General features: G+C 36.0%; 1 protein-coding gene and 1 non-coding gene across 3 annotated transcripts in view; both read right to left on the reverse strand.

Moving 5' to 3' along the window:
- NRAP (nebulin related anchoring protein) overlaps positions 1 to 23,734 on the reverse strand; it is an 81,740-nt gene that overhangs the window by 34,063 nt on the left and 23,943 nt on the right. For both annotated transcript variants that reach the window (XM_031955871.1, XM_012540998.3), the window contains exons 13-25: positions 23,338 to 23,445; positions 22,448 to 22,552; positions 19,618 to 19,716; positions 17,448 to 17,552; positions 13,636 to 13,743; positions 13,256 to 13,357; positions 11,038 to 11,235; positions 10,236 to 10,340; positions 8,316 to 8,414; positions 6,764 to 6,868; positions 5,919 to 6,026; positions 3,945 to 4,256; positions 2,701 to 2,805 (exon numbers count right to left, since the gene is read on the reverse strand). In XM_031955871.1, the coding sequence (XP_031811731.1) occupies positions 2,701 to 2,805; positions 3,945 to 4,256; positions 5,919 to 6,026; positions 6,764 to 6,868; positions 8,316 to 8,414; positions 10,236 to 10,340; positions 11,038 to 11,235; positions 13,256 to 13,357; positions 13,636 to 13,743; positions 17,448 to 17,552; positions 19,618 to 19,716; positions 22,448 to 22,552; positions 23,338 to 23,445 (1,659 nt within the window). The remainder of the gene's footprint in view (positions 1 to 2,700; positions 2,806 to 3,944; positions 4,257 to 5,918; positions 6,027 to 6,763; positions 6,869 to 8,315; positions 8,415 to 10,235; positions 10,341 to 11,037; positions 11,236 to 13,255; positions 13,358 to 13,635; positions 13,744 to 17,447; positions 17,553 to 19,617; positions 19,717 to 22,447; positions 22,553 to 23,337; positions 23,446 to 23,734) is intronic.
- LOC111719005 lies at positions 15,048 to 15,154 on the reverse strand. Its single transcript, XR_002769331.1, has one exon. It is a non-coding gene; the product is annotated as a U6 spliceosomal RNA (small nuclear RNA).

Consider the following 23,734-nt stretch of genomic DNA (forward strand, 5'->3'; position numbering starts at 1 on the left):
GGCTCTAGTTCAGTTCAAGAATCAGGATGATGTAGAAGGATGCTAGAATCTACATTACTATCTATGTGGCCTTGGAAAGTGATTGACCTTTGCTGAACCTCATTTCCTCATCAGTAAAATCAGGAGGTTGGATCAGATGACCTCTGAGATACTTTCCAACTCTAAATATACTTGTGGCCAGAGCATCTGATTGAAAGCAGCTGGACTTCTGTGAAATGTGGCAGAAGTTTAACTATCACTTAGCACAATTAAAGATAGAAATCTTACAAAGCTTCAGAGAAGCAATTTCATTTATTTGGGCTCTAAAATAACAAAAAGAATAAAAACCAGTATAGGATAATCTTAACCAAAAATAAGCACATATATTGAAAAATAGGCAGTCAATTGAAGAAAATGCATTTTTAAACAATGAAACTTAAATGATCATAACTGTCTATTTCATTTCACATGTGCACATGATCTTTGGGCTAATTATTACAAATCTTAGAGTCAAAAATATGTTCCTGTAATGTATACAAGACCTATGTTGTTTTTTGAGTATGGTGGTCATCCAAAAAGTGCCTCCCCTGAATCTCATGAACCATCTTCTGGTAAAACCAAGATGTGTTTTTGAACCCCTGTGGTCTGTTCGTCTATAGGCTTACTGATCCTGTAGGAACAAGGATTGTAGGTTTGGGGTTTGGGAGGGGGGGGTTGATCTTTTTATTCCCAGCACCAGAGTAAGTGAATAATAAATATTTATTGATTAATTGAGGTGACGCAAAAGAGGCCAATAAAAGTCACATTGCTATAGAAATCAATCATCTAACAAATTTTCAATTAGTGCTTACTATATGCTAGATATTATCCTAATTAGTAAAGATATAAAGAAAAAGCAAAAACAATTCCTGTCCTCAAGTAATAATTAAATAATAAGAATAACTAACATTTATATAGTATATGTGACAGGCACTTATTAAAGTGCATTACAGTTATTATTTCATTTGATCTTAACAACAATCCTGGGAGGTAGGTGCCATTATTATATTCATGGAGGAGAAAACTGAGGCAAACTGTGATTAAGTGACTTGCCAAGGGTCCTATAAGTAGTAAATAGCTGAAGACATATTTGACTTCAGGTCTTGACTCCAGGCCCAGAGCTTTATCCACTGTACTACCTAATTACCAGATATAACAAAGAAATAAATCTTTACAAGGAAGGAAGAAAGGGAAAGGGGGAAAATAGGAAGGAAAGAAGGAAAGAGAAAGGAAGGAAGGAAGGAAGGAAGGAAGGAAGGAAGGAAGGAAGGAAGGAAGGAAGGAAGGAAGGAAGGAAGGAAGGAAGGAAGCATTCATTAGGTGCTTACTATGGAGCAGATAGAAGACAGCCTTAAGGAGAAAACACTAAAAAATACTATTTTGTCATGGTAATTGAGAATCTATTGCAGAGGGCAATGTCAACCCCCAGAAAGATGAAATTGCACCATAGAATGAAAACCAAAACATTTTTATGTTTTCAATATTGAATCTTACAGACTAAAATGGCCTCTAGGAGTCAGACTGTGCAACTCCCAGAATAGCAGATTAATGTATTTGACTCTGTTATATTTATCTACCTATGTTTTCTCACCCTGACTTGACTGTAAGGTCTTTGAGGGCAAGACTAGTTGTCTCAATGTCTAGTACAATGTGTTTCAAGTTTTTGACCTAACATATATGTTGATCTTGTTTTTGTTACCATTAAGATTAGTTTCAAGGGCTTTAGATCCTTATGAAAATGCATATTGCTCCTAGAGCCATCAAACAGATGTCTAAAGGCAAGGACAGGAGCAGAAGGAGATTTTGGCTGGGGATGCTCAGGGATGTTTAGTCTAAAATACTCTTCTACATATATTTTTTTCTTCAGCATGTATTCTTACTGAGCTTCCTACAGCATTGAGCCACTGTTAAGTGACTTACTCAGAATCACCTGGCCAAGATGTGTCAATGGTAAAACTTGAACCTAGAACCTTTGAGGGCAGCTCTCTATCTCCTGTGCCTAAAAAAAAAAAATGCTTTTAAACATTTATTGAATTGAACTGAATCGACCTTAATTCTATCTCCCTGCTTGGACCCCAAAGATTGGTTCAACTAGGTTATCCTCAAGAGAGAAACACCCTTCCCTAAATTGAAATGTAATTAGTTCAGAGAAGGCGGGGATGCTTTAAGGAAGGGTCCATTTAGTACAGCTAAACTTGGATAGTCCCCATATTAAAATACAGGTGAGAAACCCAAAGGGTTGAATAGCCAGAGTGCTGGGCACTCCACGAATGTCTAAGGTGTTTGGGGAGCAAGGGGAGGAGGGGAGGAATGGAGAAATGTGTGTATAAAGTGACAAAAGGGCTTTCTGGGTGCAATAAATGTATCTTTTCATCATCTCTCCTATGTTGCTTCATTAAAAAGGTAAGTTAGTGGGTAGCAATTGAGCGCTGTTTGATTGCCATTATTATTCATAATATCATTTGTCACCTACTTTGTTTTTGCAAAGGCTATATGGGCTCCTACTGGCGCGTGTTTGGTATGTGGTTTCCCTCTAATTACCAGTCCTAGTCTGGGTTTGGAGTCCTTTCATGTAGCATTGCCTTTTTCTTTGCCTTTTGAGTGGAAATGATTTTAATTTTATACAGGAATTTTGCACACATAATGCAGCCAGTTCTGTTACATGCTGTCACGAAATCTCACCTCACTAATGAGTTCTCCTGCCTTCTTAGCCTGTTCCACATTTAATGACCCAGTGGCTATCCATCGAGCTCCTTTCATCCAGTTCAAATCGGCTCTATATTGGTTCTGACAAAGAAAAAAATGCACCATTGTTGGTGCTCAGACATTTAAAGCACCATTAAAGGATCCTGACATAGCCCAGAGACCAACTGAGTCAAATTAGCTCCTGCTTTTGTTTTATCTGCTTCTGCACAGTCACAGGTAGAGTCTCCCCCCCCTTTCAAAAATCTTAAATTAATTTTTAAAAATTGGAGCCATCTCTGCTTAGGATGACTTTATGTGATACCCAGCAATATGAGGAGGAGGGTGGGGGGGAACTCAACCTTTTCCCTCATTATTGACTTCAATCCTGACTCCAGCAGCTGAAAGGAGCAGATCTCATTGTCTGTCTTACCAGTTTTCTTCTTTAAAATGACATGCAGGGGAGAAGAAAATGAGAATGCACAACAGAACGCAGGTGGAAAACTATTTGATGGAATTTCACAAGACATTCAATGCTTCCTGTGGTTTCAGTTCCTTCGTACACATCTCCATGGGGCAAAATATTTCTTTACTTGCCATTATACAAGGAGTTTTAATAGGAATGGCCATTTAAATGGATCCCTTGTTGAAACTAGTTCACCAGTCTACCATGAAGTAATCACACTGGTGAGGATGTATTTCCCCCAAAAAAGAAATATTCAGCAGCATTTGTCCTGATGTTTTGGATCCTGGCCATTATTAGGCCATATTGAGTTAAATTTAAATATGTATGTATACTTAAATATATATATATATATATATATTTAAGTGAAACAATAAATAAATAAAAAACCATTTTTAGGGGCTTTCTACACTGCCAGACTTTTTCCCTGACTTCCCACAAAACAGAGCTCATTTGTTGCATTATAGTCTCTTTTTTCCATCACAAGATAACACAAGCAAAATTCCCGCCCCTCCCACATATATACACATATATCTATGTGGAAAATATGTGTGAATATGGAAATATGCCTTGAATATTTGAAATGATTGTGAAAATACCTCATGAAGAAGATAGCCCCACAACTTCTTTGTTGGTAGGAATCTAAATTTGTTGACTGCATGATTGGGTGAAGTCACTGGTAAATTAAACATTTTGAATTGGATCTATAAACAGGCCCTAAGAACACAGTTCTTTTAAATGGAAGGGAATCAGGGAGAGTCAATTAAAATAAGCAACTTACATCGCTTTGCAAACCATATGCCTTCCTCGCCCATTCCACCTTCATGTCTGTTGGCAGAGAGGTAAACTCATGCAGGGCCGTCTTATATCCTATGTCTGTGGCTAAATGTTGTGCCTTCTGGGCATGGACAAGGTGGATCATATCCATGGGGACGTGACACTGAGTTTTGACATCCTCGAATCTTCTCTTATATTCCAGATCACTCTGCAGCTTGGAGACTTGGAGAGAATGAGCCATCTGACTATCACCCTGTACACCCTTGACTCCAATCAATTTGCCTCTGGATTTCTCAAAGTCCTCCTTATACTTTATCTAATGGGAAGAAACCACAAAAATTCACATGAGAATTTCCCTGAGAAAGGGTCAAGTCTAATTCTATGGTCAACATAGGTTACAAAACAAAGTCCCAGCATATTTGAAATCCAGATCAAGCCTGATGGAGCATTTCTATAAATCTTAACTCAGTGATTGTTGACTTAACACCTACTATGTTCAAAATCTTATATCAGGCCTGAGGGAGTTGCAAAGATAAAAAGACACAATCTTTGCCTTCAAGGCAATCTGGTAGGGGAAAGAAAACATATGCTCAAGGAAATACAATGCAAAGTAGAATAATAATTGCTTAAGTACAATCAAAATACTCTAGAAGGTTGAAAGGATTTTTCTATAACAGAGGATCTTAACTTGGATAAGGAAAAATTTACATCTTAATTTTTATTAATATTGAACTGAAATTTAGAATTTCTTTTAATAATTTTTAAAACATTTCTCTGAGAAGTGGTCCATAGGCTTCTTTGGAGTGCCAAAGTCAGGCAAAAATGGTTAAGGTTAACCCTGGCTCTAACCTAGGCAAAGGTAGGTCAGACATTCAATAATGTAAAATAGATTGAGAAAATACAATATCCAGAAAAAAATTCTGGAGAGGAGTGAAAGCTAGAAGCATCAAATAGAAGTCTCAGACCCTGAGCAAGTCACTTAAAGCTGTTTGCCTCAGTTTCGTTGTCTGTAAAATGAAGATAATAACACTAATAAATAAAAACCATGTAAAACATGACATACTAAACAAATGTCTGCTGTTGTTATGTATGTGAAATTGTCTTTAACTTAAAAGTACTATGTGAAAGAAGTAAAACTGTCTGAATGCAAAGTAAATCATGTTATTTTTCACTTTTTTTTCTTTCATTCTTTTTTCCTCAAGTCCTCTTATACAAAATGATTAATATGGAAACGTTTTCCATAATTGCACATGTATAACCTATATCAGATTGCTTACCATCTCAGGCAGTGGGAAAAGGAGGGACAGAATTTAGAACTCAAAACTTTTAAAAAATGTCTTTAAAAAAAGTATTTTAATGTACAACTAGGGAAAAATAAAATATTCTCTCTTCTCTATGTGTATATATATATATATATATATATATATATATATATATATATACACATACATACATATTTTGGGATTCTAGTTGGGCCTGACTATTTGACTTTGGGCAAATTACTTGAAACACAGATGGCATAATTATAACAATGGTTCACATTTATGTGGTGCTCTTTGCTAATCTCATTTGGCCTTCACAAAACTTCATATGTGCCTTTTTTGTCCCCATCTTATAGACAAACTTAGATAAAAGATATTAGTGTCTGAGGTGGAGATCAAACCCAAATCCAAATTCTATTGGATTTGAAATTAAACTACCTGGGTTCCATCTTGACTATGCTTCAGGGGAACTTGTGTGGTCCTGAGCAAGACATTTTACATCTCTCTGGGCTTTTGTATTATGTTTAAAATGAGAGTATGGCACTAGGTGATCTCTAAGTCCCTTCTTTCTGTAAATCCCAGGATTTTCCCTCTCTGATTCTCTGTTTTATCAATTCTAAAATGAAAGACTTCAACTCGATGGTCTGTAAAGTCTCTGGGAACTGTAATAGTCCATGATTCAATTATCCATTCTAAAAGCTTGAATAACCACTCACATCACTCGCTAGGTCCCTCTTGGCCTTGGCTGACAGAAAAGACAAGGAGTCCAGGCGAAGTTCAAATCCTTTTGCCTTCTGTTTCTCCCAGCTGCTCTTATACAGTTTCTAAAGAGATATCAATTTTTTTTTAAAAATTAATCTTTAGGTGAGAGGTTGGCTTCAGACTTCTTAATAGTCTCATTAGGAAGGGAAATTAAATCACCATATGTCACCTGCCGATACATAAGAAACTACAATGAAACTCATTAAAACTATGTGACAAATAAGAGTACTGATTTTTCCCTACTATTCCTAGTAGGGAATAACTTAACATCTCTAAACTATCCACGGTTTCATGAAGTCCACAAGCACTTATTAGGCACCTATATATAGAACATTGTGCTAGATACCGAGAGAGAAAGATAAAGTTCACATTGACATGGGCTCCTGCTCTTGTGGGAGTTTACAATCTTGTAGTAATTAAACCAATTCTCTCTCTGGGTGATTTTTGAATAATTGAGATATATCACTAAATAACTTCTACTAAGTATCCTTTCCTTAAAAGTTGATCAGAAAGGAAATATGAGTTAGAAGAAGGGCAATCCCCTAAGACTTAGTTACTAAGCCATAGACAGGTTGCAAAGTGTGTTGTTGAAGGGACTTTCCATGCTGGTAGTTCCCCAATTACCAAATCTTTCATGAACTCAAAAATGAGTTAGATTAGAATATAGTCCAAGCACATAATACATAGAACCTTAAATGGCATTATCACATTGTCTGAATCAGAATTTCAAATAAAGCAGGGATCATAAAATCCCATTTAAAGGGGAAAAAAGGATATTATCCAATCCCTCTCCCAGTACCTCACTGAGATGCTGAGCATTAGCTCTGGCCTGAAGGAAGAATGGCTCATCTTTGTTGATGGTGTATTGATGAACACAATGCTCATTCCCAGACTTGTAAGCCACCTGGCCAACAAAAGGAAAATGTCAGCAGAAGAGTCAAGTCCATTCAATTCAATGAGGATTTCATAATACATGTGTGAAATTTTGTGTATTTTACTTCAATATATATAACTGTTGTTCATAATTTGTATCACTGAATAAGAATAAAAGGCCCAGAATAACCATTCAGTAATATGTTATCTTTTCCTTGGTATCATGGTATTATCTGTAACTTCTACCCATTGCTCCTGTTTCTATACTCTAGTACTAAGAATATTCAACAGCTCTTCAGAAAGTCTATTTTCCTCTCTATTACCATCTTTCACATATCACCAGATAGAATGATCTAAGCGTCCCTTGCCAGGCTACCCACTCCTGGATACTCTTTATTTTATCAATTTCTTCCTTAAAATATAGTGCCTTAAAGTGAATATAGTATGCTTAAAATATGGAAGATCATGGCTGCCCTGGCCTTGGGAATTATGACTCTCTTAATATAGCCTCTGATCACATTTATTGCTTGTTATACCTTATTTGTTGAGCCATTGGGGTTGGACCTTATTTGTTGAGCCATTTGTTGGACCATGGGGGTCCATTAAGACCCCCAGATTTTTTCAGATGAATTGTTGTCTAATCATAGCCATCTTATAAAATATTGTAAAGCTGACTTTTTTAAAAATCAGGTAAGACTTTGAATTCTTCCTTAGCACATGCTCTCCATCCCAACTTTGTATCACTTAAAAAGTCTATAAATAGATTTTCTGTGTTTGTTTTTCCAATTCATTAATAAAAATGTCTGTCCAAAGAGTGAGAGACCCTGAGTACAAAATGATCTCCATGCAAGTTGACTTGGATTTGATATAATTAAATACAGAGATATAGTTAACATAGAGAGAGAGAGAAAGAATCAAGACAGCTTCACCAAAACTAAAATTTAGCTTTGGATTTGGTTCTCAAATATATCCTTATGTGTGTTTCATGAAGATGATAGAAATTAAGGACTTCAGGAAGCTGTTGTAGAGGAAGTTTGAAAGTCATGCTTTAAAAAAAGAGTGCGTTTTGATCTTTGTTCACTTTCTTGGGCAGCTATTGCACCTGTCCTTAGGAGTCCACCAGACTCATGGTAGAAGAGATGACTAGAGAAGGTGTCAAGGTGATTGAGGTAGTAGAAACAACATTTGACTACAAGCCTAAGTGAAAGTCTCTTCTATACACATGATGAATAATTCCATCCCACCAGGCCAGGTTTTCCCATGTAGAAAATATTTTTTCCATATTTTGGTGGATTGGGTAAAAACTTTGTTGGTTTTTTTCCAGTCATTTGCTACCCTTTTGTCTCAGTTTCTCTATATGTCTTATGAGGAGTTTGGACTTTTAAGGGTCCACCCCTCTGGTTATCAATCCATGGGATTGACTCCTAAGGTCCCTCCGACCCTAACATTCTCATTCCAAGGGACACCTCAGTGCTTACATTGCTCTGTAGTTCCTGGCTTCTTTTGGCATGTTCCATTTGGGAACTGTCAGTAACACTGGTGAACTTCAGAGCATCAGCCCTCTGCCTGTACCTCTTCTGTTTAAAAAAAAGGAAAAAGGAAAATACCATGACACAAACATAAATTGAGGGTACATACATCCATTTCAGTTAACCAAACAATTCATCACAACTCCTATATTGTTTACCACAGTGCTTAGTATAGTACCTGGAACAGAAGATACTTAATAATATTGCTGATTGATTAATTAGTCCATAAATTTAAATATTATCCCAACTACTTGGATAATGTAGGAGGCTCACAAAGAAAAGGAATTTCCTCTTTACTGGGTCTACAATTTGCTAAAGGAGACATTTTATCTTTATGTGGGAGGGGGTCCCCAAATCTAACTGTATATTCCAGTTTATGTTCATTTTAGAAATAATGAAATTGATATAGAAAGTCCACAGAAACAAATAAGAAATTAGGGGATGGTGCTCAAGATTAAGATTTGCTTTTTACTGTCTCTAAGAATATTTCGACTCCCTACCTATGAACAAGAGTGAGTCAGAAATATCTAAGCCACAGGGGGAAATCTAACTGTCATTTTGTGGTTTTCCGCATGTTTCATAATTGAGTTACTAGGGCCCAAGTGGGCATTTTTCTTCCCTCTGCCCTTCTTTGTGTACATGAGCTGCTCAATCTATCCCTGCACCAAGAGAATGGTTAGCATATGGGAGGTTTAGGGTACAGGAAACCCTCAATGTAGAACACCGTCCACTTATTCATATCAGCAATTCATCCGTAATTTATAAAAACATAGGATGTCTGGGGCACCAAAGATTACATGACTTGCCCGTAATTTCCCAGTACGTGTCAGGGGCACAGCTGGGGCTCTGATCTTCCTTACTCTCTACCCACTTTGCCTTGCTAATTGTCCTTGTTGGAGATAACAAGAAATAAAGTCCTTTTGGAGAAAGCCTGCATTCAACTCTCAGCCCAGGAACATGAGTCCTTCCAACATTCCAGTGTTCCCTAACACTGGCAGAGGTTTGACAAGTTTCCAAATACAGTACTTTTCAAAAGTCTTTCATTGCCTTCTACTCTCTACTTTTTCCCCCGAGGTTTAAATTTCTCCCACTTTAAGTCAGAAAGAAATTTGTTTGTTGCTAAGGAAAGAAATACATTTCTTCTGTGAATTTCAAAGAACTTTGGTGACCTGTATAACACAAATCTTTTAATTGGAATTAGAATTCAAATGCAGCTTTTATTTAAAAAGAGGAGGAATAAAACTTTATTGGCTTTACATAGGATCTATCTTAAGCAATCTAAGGATATTAGAGGGGTGAAAATCAGTAAAATACATTATAGATTCAAATCCTTCCATTCTTCTTTCCAGGCTATGCTCCTGATTCTCCTGGATTTTTCTCTACTCTGCCACAAAAACCTCATTTTCACACATCAAAACTACCCTCTTCCTCTCTGCCTTCTTCCAGAACTTCTTTTTTTAAGGAAGATACCCAGATCAGTCATGTCTTCCTCATTCCTCTTCAGGCTGTATTCCTATCTGGACTTTCTGTACCATACCCTGCCTTACCTACCTTGAATTTTTTCCTTTATAATTTTTGCAAGTCACTTTTTGACTTGCATTATACCCCTTCCATCCCCATACTTCTTGAAAATAGGTTGGGACTGTCTTTCTGCTCTTATTTATATTCCCAGTGCTTAGTATGGTATCTGGCACACTTAATAAATGCTTGTTGACTTGACTTGATGACAAATGAATGGTGCAGCATCTTTTATTCATTTTATGGGAAAGTCAGTGGATGTAGTTTAGGTAAATTAAGAGGTTTTATCAAGTCTCTCTTAACGCCTCTCGAACATGGTCTGAGAGACCAAATGAATTGTATTTTGGTTACCTCACTAATCAGCTCTCCGGCCTTCTTGGCCTGTTCTATGTTAAGACTCCCCTCTGCCATCCATCCAACTCCCTTCATCCATGTCAGGTCTGCCTTGTATTGCAGCTGCAAGAGAAAAACCACCACGTTTATAACTAGAGAAAGTGAAATAGATACAGGAAAATCACCAGGGAACCAAAATCCCCCCATGCCTTATATGTGCCTTCCTTTTAATACAAACAACAAACAATAAAACAATTGAGCTAACTTTGCATCCAACTTAATGATTTAATTTGTGCAGCACCACATGAGCTCCATTAAAGGTGACAATCTGATGCTTTTTTGACAAAGGGCCCCCCTCTCCTTGCAATGTAACAAAATTCCCATCCTTTCCTCCATCTAACACCCCATTGTCAATACCTCTTTACCTTCCTAATATCTCCAGGCACCCCCTCGGATTTTCTGTGGTCCAAATCCTGTTCATTCTTTCAAGTGGCATCAACAAAGTTCTTTGTTCTCTTATCTTTTTTCCCTATCTGGAGCCGTTCTCCTTTCTCCCTATCTCCTGATACTCTGGTTGCATCACAGAAGAACCCAAAATGGATTTTTAGACATTCTACTCTGAGGAACTTGCCCTCTGCTGTTATATACTCAGGCTTTTGAATGCTAAGAGAATGAAAAACTAAGGATTAAATAAGGCTAAGACAAATCATTTAAGATTTAATCATGAAAGATAAAGATTAAGGTTTATCTAGGAAGTCTAAAGTTACTGTGCCCAGAGATGTTTGGGAATGCCTGGTAACAGGATGGATGGATATCTCACCTCACTCTGAAGCTTGTAGGCTTTTTGAGCCCACTTAGTTTTTATGTCCTCTGGGAGCACTGTATAGATATGCAGCTTCTTCCTGTAGTCCAGGTCGCTGGCTAGAGCCTGGGCCTTTCTGGCGTGCTGGATGTTGACCATGTCCATAGGCAGGTGGAAATGAGTCTTACTCTCTTGGAATCCTTTCTTGTATTCAACCTGAGATGCACACACACACAGAAACACAAATATTTTTGACTTAAAACATTGCTGCAGGGAAATAAAATAAGTGGGTCAAGAAATAAGTAAGGCTCTTTTACAGGAATCAGACACCTTCTAGGAGTTATCAGTGCCTGGTACAGGGTAGGAAGTTAGTAGGCCTCTACCTAGCTGGCAGGTGGTCTGGTGTATAGAGTGTTGGACTTGAGTCAGGAAATCCTAAATTCAAATTCAGCCTCAGACACTTGCCAGCTGTGGGACCCTGAGCAAGTCACTTTACCCAGTTTGCTTCAGTTTTCTCATCTGTTAAATGAGGTAGAGAGTCTAGTATCTTAGTCTAGAAACCACCCAAAAAGGGGTTACAGCCAAATACTCCTGAAAAACAACTAAATAGCTACATAGTAGTAGTGGTGGTAATGGGAGTAGTAGTAGTAGTAATAGTAATAGTAGAAGCAGTAATAGTAGTAGTAGTAGTAATAGTAGAAGCAGTAATAGTAGTAGTAGTAGTAATAGTAATAATAGTAGTAGTAGTAGTAGTAACAGTAGGAGTAGTAGTGATACCAGTAGTAGTAATATCAATAGCAATAATAATAGTAGTAGTAGTAACAGTAGGAGTAGTAGCAATAGTAGTAGTAGTACTAATAGCAATAGTAGTAGTAGTAGTCATAATAATAGTAGTTGCAATAATAGTAATAGTAGTAGTAGTAGTAATAGCAATAGTAATAGTAGTAGTAACTGTAGTAGTAATTGTAGTAGTAGTAATAGCAATAGTAGTAGCGGTAATAATAATGGCAATAGTAGTAACAGTAGTAGTAATAATAATAGTATTCATAGTAATAGTAATGATAGTAATAGTAGCAGTAGTAATAATAATAGTAGTAATAGTAGTAGTACTAATAGTAGTGATAGTAATAGTAGTAGTAGTAGTAATAATAATAGTAGTAGTAGTAGTAATAGTAATAGTAGTAGTAGCAGCAGTAATAGTAATAGTAGCAGTAGTAGCAGCAGTAATACTAATAGTAGCAGTAGTAATAATAGTAATAGTAGTAGTAGTAGTAGTAGCAGCAATAGTAGTGATAGTTATGGTAGTAATAATAACAATAGTAGTAATAGTAATAGTTGTAGTAACAGTAATAGTAGTAGTAATAATAATCATAGTAGTAGTAGTAGAAGTAGTAATAGTAGTAGTCATAGTCATTGTCATAGTAGTAGTAAGCAGTAGTAAGTGTTTGTTGGGAGATACCGTAATATTAATGCCAAATGATATTTTTTCTAACACCTTCAGGTAATAGAAAAGTAGTAGTAGTAGTAGTAACAGCAATAATAATAGTAGTAGTAGTAATAGTAATAGTAGTAACAGTAGTAGTCATAGTCATCATCATACTAGTAGTAGCAGTAGTAAATGTTTGTTGGGAGATACCATAATATTAATGCTAAATGATATTTTTCTAATGCCTTCAGGTAATAGTAAAGTAGTAGTAGTAGTAATAGTAAATTTTTTTGGGAGATACCATGACATTAATGCTAACTGATATTTCTATAGTGCCTCCAGTTTTACAAAATCAGGATTTCATCTGATCCTCATAACAACTCTATATGTTTTGCATGTAGGGAAGTAGTTCAGAAAAGTGAACTGTGTCCACAGTCACATAGCTCGTTGACTTTCAAGCATGAAATCTGAACCTAAGTTATTCTTAATTCCAAATCCATTACTCTTACATTCCTAAAGTAAGATGAGAGTCTTCCCCAACCCTGTTCCATTGTGTAACTGAACTTCTTGAACTTTATTTATTATTTCTCCCTCTCAAAAACCATCCCTGAGTTACTCTAAAATTATAGCCACAAGTCACGACTAATGAACAAAGGTTGCACCCCTCCGATCTCTGGCTCAGTTCAGTTAAGGAAGTGGTTTCGAGCAGGAGTTTCTATCTGGTTCATGGCCTCATAGGGTGACCGACAAAGAACACTCACTGAACTTTTCCCTAAAACCCCTCATAAGTAAGAGGAAGAAATAGTTTACCTCACTGCTCATCTTGGCCACCTGCAGGGAGTGCAAAAGCCTTGTATCTTTGGTTCCCATGGCTCTGCCTTTTGTTTTCTCATAGTCTTCTTTGTATTTAATCTTGAGAGAAAGAAGAAAGTCTCTTGTGAGTGGGGAGAATGGGGGGAGAAGTCCGCCATCCAAAGAGGGCAGGCTGTTACAAGCGCAAGGAGAAGGACAGCAAGGGAAAAAAATTTAAAGCATCTCTCAATATTTATCAAATCCAGAATAAGATGAAAGTATTAGAAGTTCTGCAACTTTAAAATGCAACCCAGCAATCATTATTTTCCCCACATGACCACTAACACCTCATCGCAACAATTTCTTATGCATTTACAAGTTAATGAGGTAAAACCTACGTTGCTGGCAAGCTCCCCCGAGGCTTTGGCAGCCAACAAAGGCATGGCATCCAGCTTCATCTCAAACCCTCGGCCTTTTGTCTTCTCCCAACCTTCTTTGTACTTTACCTGATAAAGGAAAGCACCAGGTGAATAGGAGCAGCTATTGGCAGCATTGCTTAAAGTTGAAGTGAAAAAGTGAAAAGAAAGAAGAAAGTCTCTATCTTCCCCGAGATACAGAAAAATGGGCTATCAGAATTAGAATTTTTACTATTGTACTATCATTTTTATTTCTATTATCATTATGAGTCCATAATAAAGAGAGCTATATATCTAAAAAAGATAAGTAAATTTAATATTACTGATAGTATGTATTACATATTTATATTTATTAATATAAACACGAACATTATGAACATTGATAATATTAAAAATTAAATTTAATATTATGGTGGTGAATGATGAATATGATCAACCATGTAAATGTTGCAAATATTAATAATATGCAAATTATGGTGACCAGACTTAATATTACTGATACCATATGAATAGTATCAGTAAGGCGGATGTTATGCATGTTTATTACATCTAAATTAAGGCAAGTAAATTTCATAATATGCAACTGAGAATCCTTTCAGTATGTGCCTTGCAATCAAGAACTTGATTTCAAATCCTGTTTCATATATGTGTGACCTATGAGACCACGATTAAAGCATCTCTCCAAGACTGCTAAATTACAAAGAAATTGTTGATCTGCACAGATTAAGGAAGTTTGCGCACAGAAGTAAGCCGATGAAATCATAATTCAGGGACAATTATAGATCCAAATGAAATAATAATAATATATTAATACTTCAAAGATCTATAATATAATTGAATTGAATACATTATTTCCTCTGCTGATACAGACTGCAAACCCTCTACACCATAGCAGATAGCCTGAAGATCATACCTTAAATCTCAGCACCTTTGTTACTATGTCACCTACATTATTTTGAATTCTGAAATTTCCCTCTGTGATCATGATCTCCTCCTTCCATGTCTCTCCTTGCCTTGGTTTTCCCGAAGCTATTCTTCATCCTCACGGCATTTTCCAGTGACCTCCTCCACCCCTCCCTATTCTCCCAATACAGTCACGCTCTAGTCTGATTTGTCTCTCAATCTGGAAAAGTTGACCGATGTCCTTGCATGTTGGTTTCCGCCCGTTACTTCCTTCCTTCTTGTCCCTGTTGCCCTTAACCTACTAGGAGATGCATTCCTCCATCACTCTCACTAACCACTTCTTCCACTTGCCCCATGCTCCTGAGTCCACTGGAGGAAGCATTAAACTGTGCTGGGGACATTTGTTTTGAGACCTCATTGGGCTTTGAGTACAGAACCACAAGTATTCATTTTTTTCCTTTTTTTTTTTTTTTTTTGTTGTTGTTGTTCTTTAACATATGGAATCTTTCACAAATTTGTGCTTTCTCTTTGTTCAGGAGCCATGCTAATCCTCTCTGGGTCATTCCAGTTTTAGTACATGTGCTACTGAAGTGAGCAGCCCCACTGACTCTCCGACCCTTCTTAGTGGTTGTTCATAATCTTCTTTTCTTCTCTATGTCTCCCCAGCACTTCCTCCCATACCAAATATCCTCACTTCCCACTTAGGTGGGAATATGGAGGCCATCTGTCACAAATTTCCTCAACATCCCCACTCCATGTACAAAAACTCTGCCACAACATCCATCCCTTACTGCAGAAGCCTTTCTTCTTCCCAAGGATAATCCCCGCATCTAGGCATTTTTCCCATCTCCTGCAAGAGCTTGCCCAGTTGGATAATATTTTTTCTGTTTCAGTCTTTGTCTGTCTCTTAATGTCTGTCTCTCGGTTTCTGTATGTCTGTTCATCTATCTTTTTATATGTGTATATATATGTATTTATACATATATGTATGTCTGTGTCTTTCCCTGTGTATATATACAAAATTTATGTCTCTATCTCTCCATAAATATATATATATATATATATATATATATATACACATACACATACATATATATTTACGTATATAAACACACATACATATATGTCTCTATCTCTCTATTTATATCTATATATACATATATATACATATATGTATGCTTTTGTCTCTCCTTATATACATATATATGCATAGATACATATATGTGTGTCTCTGTCTCTCTGTCTCTATGTATATAACATATATATGTCTGTGTGTGTGTGTGTTTTTCTGCATCTTTCTGTGTGTCTCTCTCTGTCTCTGGCTTTCTGTGTGTGTCTGTCTCTCTGTTTATATATGTGTGGGTGTTTCTCTCTTTATATATATGTGTGTGTTTGTGTTTGTGTTTCTGTATCTGTTTTTATCTCTCTCTATGTGTGTGTTTCTCTCTATATATGTGTGTATGTGTGTGTGTTTGTGTTTCTCTGTGTCTGTTTTTGTCTCTCTCTCTCTATATATATATATATGTGTGTGTGTGTGTGTGTGTGTGTTTGTGTGTGTTTCCTCTGTGTCTCTGTGTTTATCTCTTTTTCTCTCTTTGTATATATCTATATTTATATACACACACATCTACATATATATATATGCCTCTGTGTGTGTTTATCTCTCTGCCTCTGTCTTCCTCTCTCATCTTCAATCCTTCCTCATCTACTCTTTCTTTTTCCCAACACTTACAAATATGTTCAAATACATAACCCATCCTTAAGAAAGTCTTCCTTTGACCCTGCCATCTTCCAAGCATCCTCTCTCTCTCTCTCTCTCTCTCTCTTTTTTTTTTTTTTTTTTTTTTTACTGTCAAATGTTCAGAAAGAATCTCCTACCCTTGAGACCTTTATTTCTCGCCACAATGCATGACTCCGTCCCTCACAGTTTGGGTTCCAACCTACTTGCTCAACTGAAATTGCTCTTTCCAAAGTTGTCAACAATCTCTAAACTGCAAAAGCTGATTCTCAGTTCCCATTCTCCTTAACTCCTCTGCAGCCCAGAGTCAAAACTAAGGTAAGGGAACTAGAGCTTTGACCCAAGGAGTCCCATTTAGAAGATTACAGAACAGAGAAAACAATGACGATACTTCCAGTCCTCCAAGTATTTAGAACCAGCACTCATATACTACAATTTAGCACCTCGGGACCAGGAAGCACTTAAAAGTAGGACACTACTATGTTGCAGACTAGCATGATTTTCTCCCCTAAGTTTCTCTGAGACTTTTTCCATATTCTCGTTCTGGAGTTCTTTGTCTCACTTATTGTTATTGTTTAGTTTTTTTCAGTTGGGTCCAACTCTTTGTAGGTCCCCTTTTGGGGTTTTCTTAGCAACGATATTGGAGCGGTTGGCTATTTCCTTCTCCAGCTCATTCCACAGATGAGGAAACTGAGGCAAACAGGATTAAGTGACTTCCCCAAAGCCACTCAATTAGTAAGTATCTGAGACAAAGTTTAAATTCATAAGGATGAATCTTCCTAACTCCAGTCCAGTGCTCTATCCTAGCTGCTGCTCCATCATTCCAAAGACAAAGCTCCTATTTTCTATGACACAAGCTGGTTCTCCTCCAAACTGCCTGACCTCCCTCAGCATCTCTAGTGCATTATTGCCCATCTCATTTCCCCAGAGTGAGGGTCCTCTCGTCTTCTGCCCTAGATCTCCCATAGACATCCCATTTCCTCCTATGGATTCAAACATATCTCTATGCTTATAAGTCCCAGATTTTTCTACCTCGTTCAGTTTGTCTCCTGTACTCCTGTTTGTTGTGTATATTTATGCACGTGACAAATGAACTTGACATGTTTGTGGAATTGATTGAAGCAGCTCCTGTTTAGGCACATGGTTTGCTTACCTCACTGAAGAGTTCAGCATTGGCTCTCGCTTTTACTAACTGAGGTACATCTTGTGGCAGGGTATAATTCAACTTGTTTTTCTCATAATCTGCTCGATAATTCACCTGTTAGGACCCCAAATATCAAGTTGTGAGTGCCAAGTTTCTAAGTAGGTCAAATACAAACATGTTCCCTTAACTTATACCAAAAGAAAAAAGCTATGGGCATTCTCTTCCAATTCAACCAAATTAGTGATCCTGGAGTTGGGTGAGGGGGAAAAGAAGGAAAAGGAAAAAGAAAAAGAGGAAAAGGAGGAGAGGAAAAAAAGGAAGAGAAGGAGGAGCAGGGAAACTCCAAAATGACTATAATTTGGTGAAAGATGATGCTTTTAAAAGGATATAATAAAGAAGACAGATGTAACTAAAACCATCAGAAAAATAAACATAGAAGATTAGGGCTATATAACAAACCTTAGAAACCATTGTGTTCCATCTATTCAGTTTACAGATAAAGAAACTGAGTCTTAGAGGAGTATCTATTTCATAAGCCTATCCTTATGAGAATCAAATGAAATGACTCCCAGAAAAAAATACTTTATAAAATAAAGTATTTTATAAATATAAGCTGTGGTTATTTTGGAATTATTTATTATAATTATGACTGGCAGAAAGTGCCATAAAATGTTGGCTATTAGTTATTATTATTATTATTATCATCTCTGTTATTAAATAGAGAATTATATTCTCTATTTATTGAAATGCTTTATATAATCATCACCCCCACTTACCTCTTAAGAAGGTTGTGAGAGAAGCAATTTGTAAAACATTTAAGCTTGATATAAATGCAAGGCATTATTATATTTTTATATTTACACAGCACCTAGTACTTTACTAGACACAAAGGAATTATTTATATAGCATCTATTATGTGCCAGGCATAGTGCTAAACATTTAATAATAATAGTATTAACAGCTAATTTTTTTATTACTATGTTCCAGGCACAGTGAACATTTAACAAAAATAGCAAGAATGACAATTATAGTTAATATTTACATAGTGCTCACTGTGTGCCAGATATAGTGCTAATCATTTAATAATAATAACGGCTAGTATTTATATAGTGCTTATTATGTTCTAGGCACAGTGAGTATTTATCAACAACAACAATAATAGCTAATATTTCTATAATGCTCACTATGTGTTGGGCATAATGATAAACATTTAATTATACTAATAACTAGTGCTTATATAGGGCTTACCATGTGCTAGGCCCAGTATTAAGCATTTAATAATAATAATAATAATAGCTAATATTTATATAGTGCTTATTATGTCAGCTATAGTGTTAAGCATTTAATAATAATAATAATAACTAATATTTGAATAGTGCTTAATGTGTGACAAGAACAGTGCTAAACATCTAAAAAGAATAATAATTATACTAATCTTCATGTAGTATTTACTTTGTGCCAGGCAAAGTACTAAGAAGTTTACAAAAGTTATCTAATTTGATTCTCACAAAAACTCTACAAGATAGGTACTATTATCTCCATTTTACAGTTGAGGAAACTGAGGTAAATGGAGTTAAGTGACTTGCCCAGGGTCACAAAGCTAGTAAGTGTCTGAGGTCAAATTTTAATTCAGGTCTTCCCCAACTCCAAAACATGCTCAAACTAGTGAACCAACAGCTGCCTCTAGAAGATATTAAATTGACCGAATGATTTGATTGATTTTACCAAAAAACATCAGAATCATTCTTTTAACGGAAGCAAAAAAGATGAAGAACTGAGCTTGGAGCCAATATCAGCCAATTACAAATCACAATTCAGACATTTACTGATCATCTGACCCAGAACAAATTACTTATTTTTTTGAAACTCTTTCTTTATCTATAAAATGGGAATAACAATTGCATATCCTTCACAGGATTACTGTTATGATCAAATTAGATAATGTCATATGAAGCACTCTGCAAACATTAAAGCATTATAAAAAATGGGAGTTATTTGAGTCTGTGAAAAACAATGTGACATCAGTTTCTCCATGTTCACATGAGTGATCATCAAAGGAGAATTTCAAAGTGGCCAAAAGCCCATTGGATAAAGAGAAGTAAAATGAAGGTGATCGCAATGTTCCCAATTGGCCGCCAAGAGTCAGGAATAACTTGGCGGTCAGTAGTATCCCCCTTACATGACTGAGTTGTTGTGCGTTCTTCTTGGCTAGGACTATCTGGGGAGTATTGGTCACGGAGCTGTACTTCAACTTGTCAATGCTCTGCCTATAGTTGACCTGGATCAAAAGGAGACATCATAGAAATCAACTTGTTCTCATATAAGTAGACAACATTTGCTTAGTTGTTGGATGGTAGTCCTCACTAATTATAATTCATCAGCTTGCTAAAATGAGCACAAAGTAATGCTTGGAGACAGAAGATAAGATTCAGAGTAGATTTTGTAAAATATAAAAAAATGCTATACACTGAAAAGTGAAAAAAATCACAATCAACGAAAATAATTGACATGGCTTTTTATAAAAGGGAATGAAGATTACTCTATTTGAAGACATTTTTAATGTCGCTTCCCTTTATATCCACTGGATCATCCCCAAACAATCTCTCAGCATTCTTCTTGGTCTATGAATAAATTTATGAACCTGTCTTTAGGGACTGACCTACTGCACTGACCAACTCCTACTGATGCTACTTGCATCTGGGCTTGGCTAAAGCCTGAGGAACATGAAGACAAACAAGGTTATGAATAACCTTGGTAAATGGGGTGACTCAGGACAACATGAAGGTACCCAAACGAGGGCAAGAAGAGAGCAGAAAGGAGGGCTGAAGAATGCCGAACTAGACTTATTTTAAAATCTTGCCAATATCTATATCTGGAACCAAGAAAAAAGGAGAAAAGTGTGGCAAGGTTCATGCTTCTAATAATACTAATGCATTATGGCTTCAATAGGTTGCTGTGGGCCAGTCTAGGGATCTAGGAAAACTATATTTAATGTTCCAAACAACCAGTTTGTAAAAAGGAACTTCTAAAACATGGCCCACTTATAAAGTGGCGATACCTGTATTAGAATAATTCTAAGTACATGATAATCTAGCAGTGCTCTAGTAATAGTCCTGTACCACCTTTGTAAGTGAATGATGGAATTACTATTAGACTTTTAGGTAATGATTTAGAATGAAGTTTTTGCATGCTCTGAGATTGGAATATAGGAGAAAGTAAAAATAATAATAATAATAATAAAGTTATTTCAATGTCAACCACTAATGAGATGAGCTAGCTTTCTAATATATTAATTCAGTAGCAAAAAAATGATCATCTCATAAGAAATGAATTAGGATTTTGAGTTCTGCAAGATTAAATGTAATGAAAAATATATTTTAAAGCTGCATATGCCTGCCAGATAACTAGGTATTAAATACAGAGCAGAACACAATTATTTTTCACTGTAGGACATAATTAACAGTCAGCATAGTTAATCACTTCCTTGAGACATCAGAAATGCATGTATATTGCTTCAATCTAGATTCTGAAGGGGCTCTTTGCCATAGAATGAAGTCCAATTTTAATGATATTTAATGTTGACCAAAAATCCTTCTAAATGGAATTTCCTTTAACTAAGTACCTCTATTCAACTCCCATTTCTGCTCCATTAGTCTGTCTTAATGGTTCTGAGACAGAGACAGAGTAGGGACAAGATGTTAGTATTTCTTATGCAAACTTGTAAAAATCACACACACACACACACAGAGCCTTATTTGAAAATTGAGTTCCTACACTGGTGTTGTCCACATGAAGCTTTGAGTCTACTCTATAATACACACAAAGCTAAAGAACTGTGGGTCATGGAAAGCCAGATTTTCAGGCATTAGAATATATGCATTTTTTAAAAGAAATTATAAAAAGTATCCCTTGTGATGCTCCCTGAGTGTTGTACCTGAAGTAGCTTACCTTACTCATCTACCCCTAATTTTAACTATAATTGAGAAAAAAATGCAATATGGGTTTTTTTTTTTTTCACATTTTTGTCCAATGAGACTCTACAATGCTAGCCTTGAGGGACAGAAACAGGATGATAGGATCATGGATTCAGATCTGGAGAGGATCTTATAAGCCATTAAATCCAACCTCTTCATTTTACAAATGGGGAAATTGATATTGAAAGTGGTTGACTTGCCCAGGGTCACACAGATAATAAATCTCTGAGGCTGAACATGGATCCAAGTGTTTCTAAATCCAGGTCTAGTTCTTTATCTAGGCTACCATCTGCCTCTATAAAAATTGATAATAAGAACCATGTTCTAGATTTACTGATAATGGATATTCTCAGCAAACCACAGACATATTTGTGGGGATGTGATCTGATTGAGATTTCTGTTTATATCCAAATCCACATAATGACAAACCCTATTATTTTGTAAACCAGAAGATCTTCATTCTGGATTTTCATGTCTAAATAAATCTGCTGGATTAGAAGGATTCTGCCCCACAAGGGACATGATAAAAGGACCCAATCTTTTCTAAGTAGTGTTTGCAGAAAAAAAAAAAGTTATGTCTCCAGCAGATAAATTAAAATAGTGACCAAAGAAATGGAGAATATAAATAACATAGTAGAGTAAAGTTACAATAAGACAGTGAAAAATCAGCCTAAACCAACTTTCTGACATTTATAAACTTTTACTTTTTCTTCTTTTAATCAATTGCCTTAAAACATTCAATTTTGTTGCTTCCTCTCATCTTCATTAGAAGAGTATTAAGTTAGGTGGTACACTGGATAGAGTCCTGGGTCTAGAGTCAAGAAAATTCATTTTTTTAAGTTCAAATCTGGCCTCAGACACTTATTAGATGTGTGATTGTGGGCAAGTCACATCACTTGGTTTGTCTCAATTTCCTCATCTATAAAATGAGCTGGAGAAGGAAATGGCAAATTTCCAGTATCTTCACCAAGAAAATCCCCTAAAGGGTCACAAAGAGTAGGATATTTCTGAAAAATGACTTTGAAATCAACTTACATCTTTCAAGGGAATGAGTTTCATGGTTGTCTGATAGGAAGGAGTAAGAGTTGCTGGGTAGTTGTAATCAATGTTGTCATGTTTATAATCAGATTTATAGGCTATCTGAAATAGAAAACAATAGCAACAAATATAAGTTTGGAGAATGTAGAAAATCACGAATTTTTTAACTATCAGACATAATAGAAACCAACACCAAAGTGAGTTCAAGATCATTAATAAATAAGAAAATTAAATTATTTGCACATTTTTAAAAAATGCTAGTTGAGTCTATTTATTTTATTCAATTGATATAATATCAGTTGGCATTTACCTTTGCTATATCTAATACAGCAGAAAGAACACTGACTCTGGAGTCAAAGGATCTGGATTAAAACCCCACCTCTCATATATACTATTTGTGCAACACTGATCAACTCACAAGTGTCCTGAATCTCAATTTCTTCATCTGTAAAATGAGGAAACTGGGCTGTGACAAACTATGACCTCTATAATCCCTTCCAGCTATAAACCTATAACTGCATGATCCTTCCCCTTCCCACCCTCTTACCCTATCCCTGATTTAGCACCACATGCATAATAGCTTAATAACAATTTATTTTATTGAATAATATCAAAACACTTCTTTTATTACTCATTTTTGATGAACTGAAAATTAAATAAATTAATAAAAATCCTTTGGGAAACAAAGGTGATAACATTTAAATTCTAGGGGTGAGTTCATTTTAAAGCTCTGGTGTGATAGATGGGTCAGTTTTAAAAATTCATCATTAATGGGGGAAAAAAGTACAAAAGAAAACTGGTCAAAACTCCCTCCTCCCCTTTCATGAAATATCATCTGCTTTTCTGTCTTGGCCAGTTTGGCCTCCATGGGGAAAAAAAAAACTTACATTGCTTGCCAGATTTGCAACCTTCATGGCATGTAGAGTACGCCGATCCATGCCAACTCCTTCATAGTGGCCTTTCAGTTGGTTCTGGTAATTTTCCTTGTATTTATTCTGCAAAGAAGTACCCACCATTCAATTTCATCATTCTTCTACTCAAAGCAGTACAAGAAAAATAATCCTCATTTTTTCAGTCTCAAAATCAAAAGAGAAATAATGAAATACAACTTTGTTAAGGTGTTTACTATTCTAAGCAGTTATACCAATGCACTAAAAATTTGTTAAACATTTTTTAACTCAAAGTTTCAATTAAGCACCAGAACATTAGTTAAGTACATCTTGGCAAACATATAGGGAAAAACATATAGATTCTTTAAAGCTAAGAAAGCTGTATTTTTTTTCA

Source organism: Sarcophilus harrisii, chromosome 2 (assembly GCF_902635505.1).
Source record: "Sarcophilus harrisii chromosome 2, mSarHar1.11, whole genome shotgun sequence".
Lineage (NCBI taxonomy): Eukaryota > Metazoa > Chordata > Mammalia > Dasyuromorphia > Dasyuridae > Sarcophilus > Sarcophilus harrisii.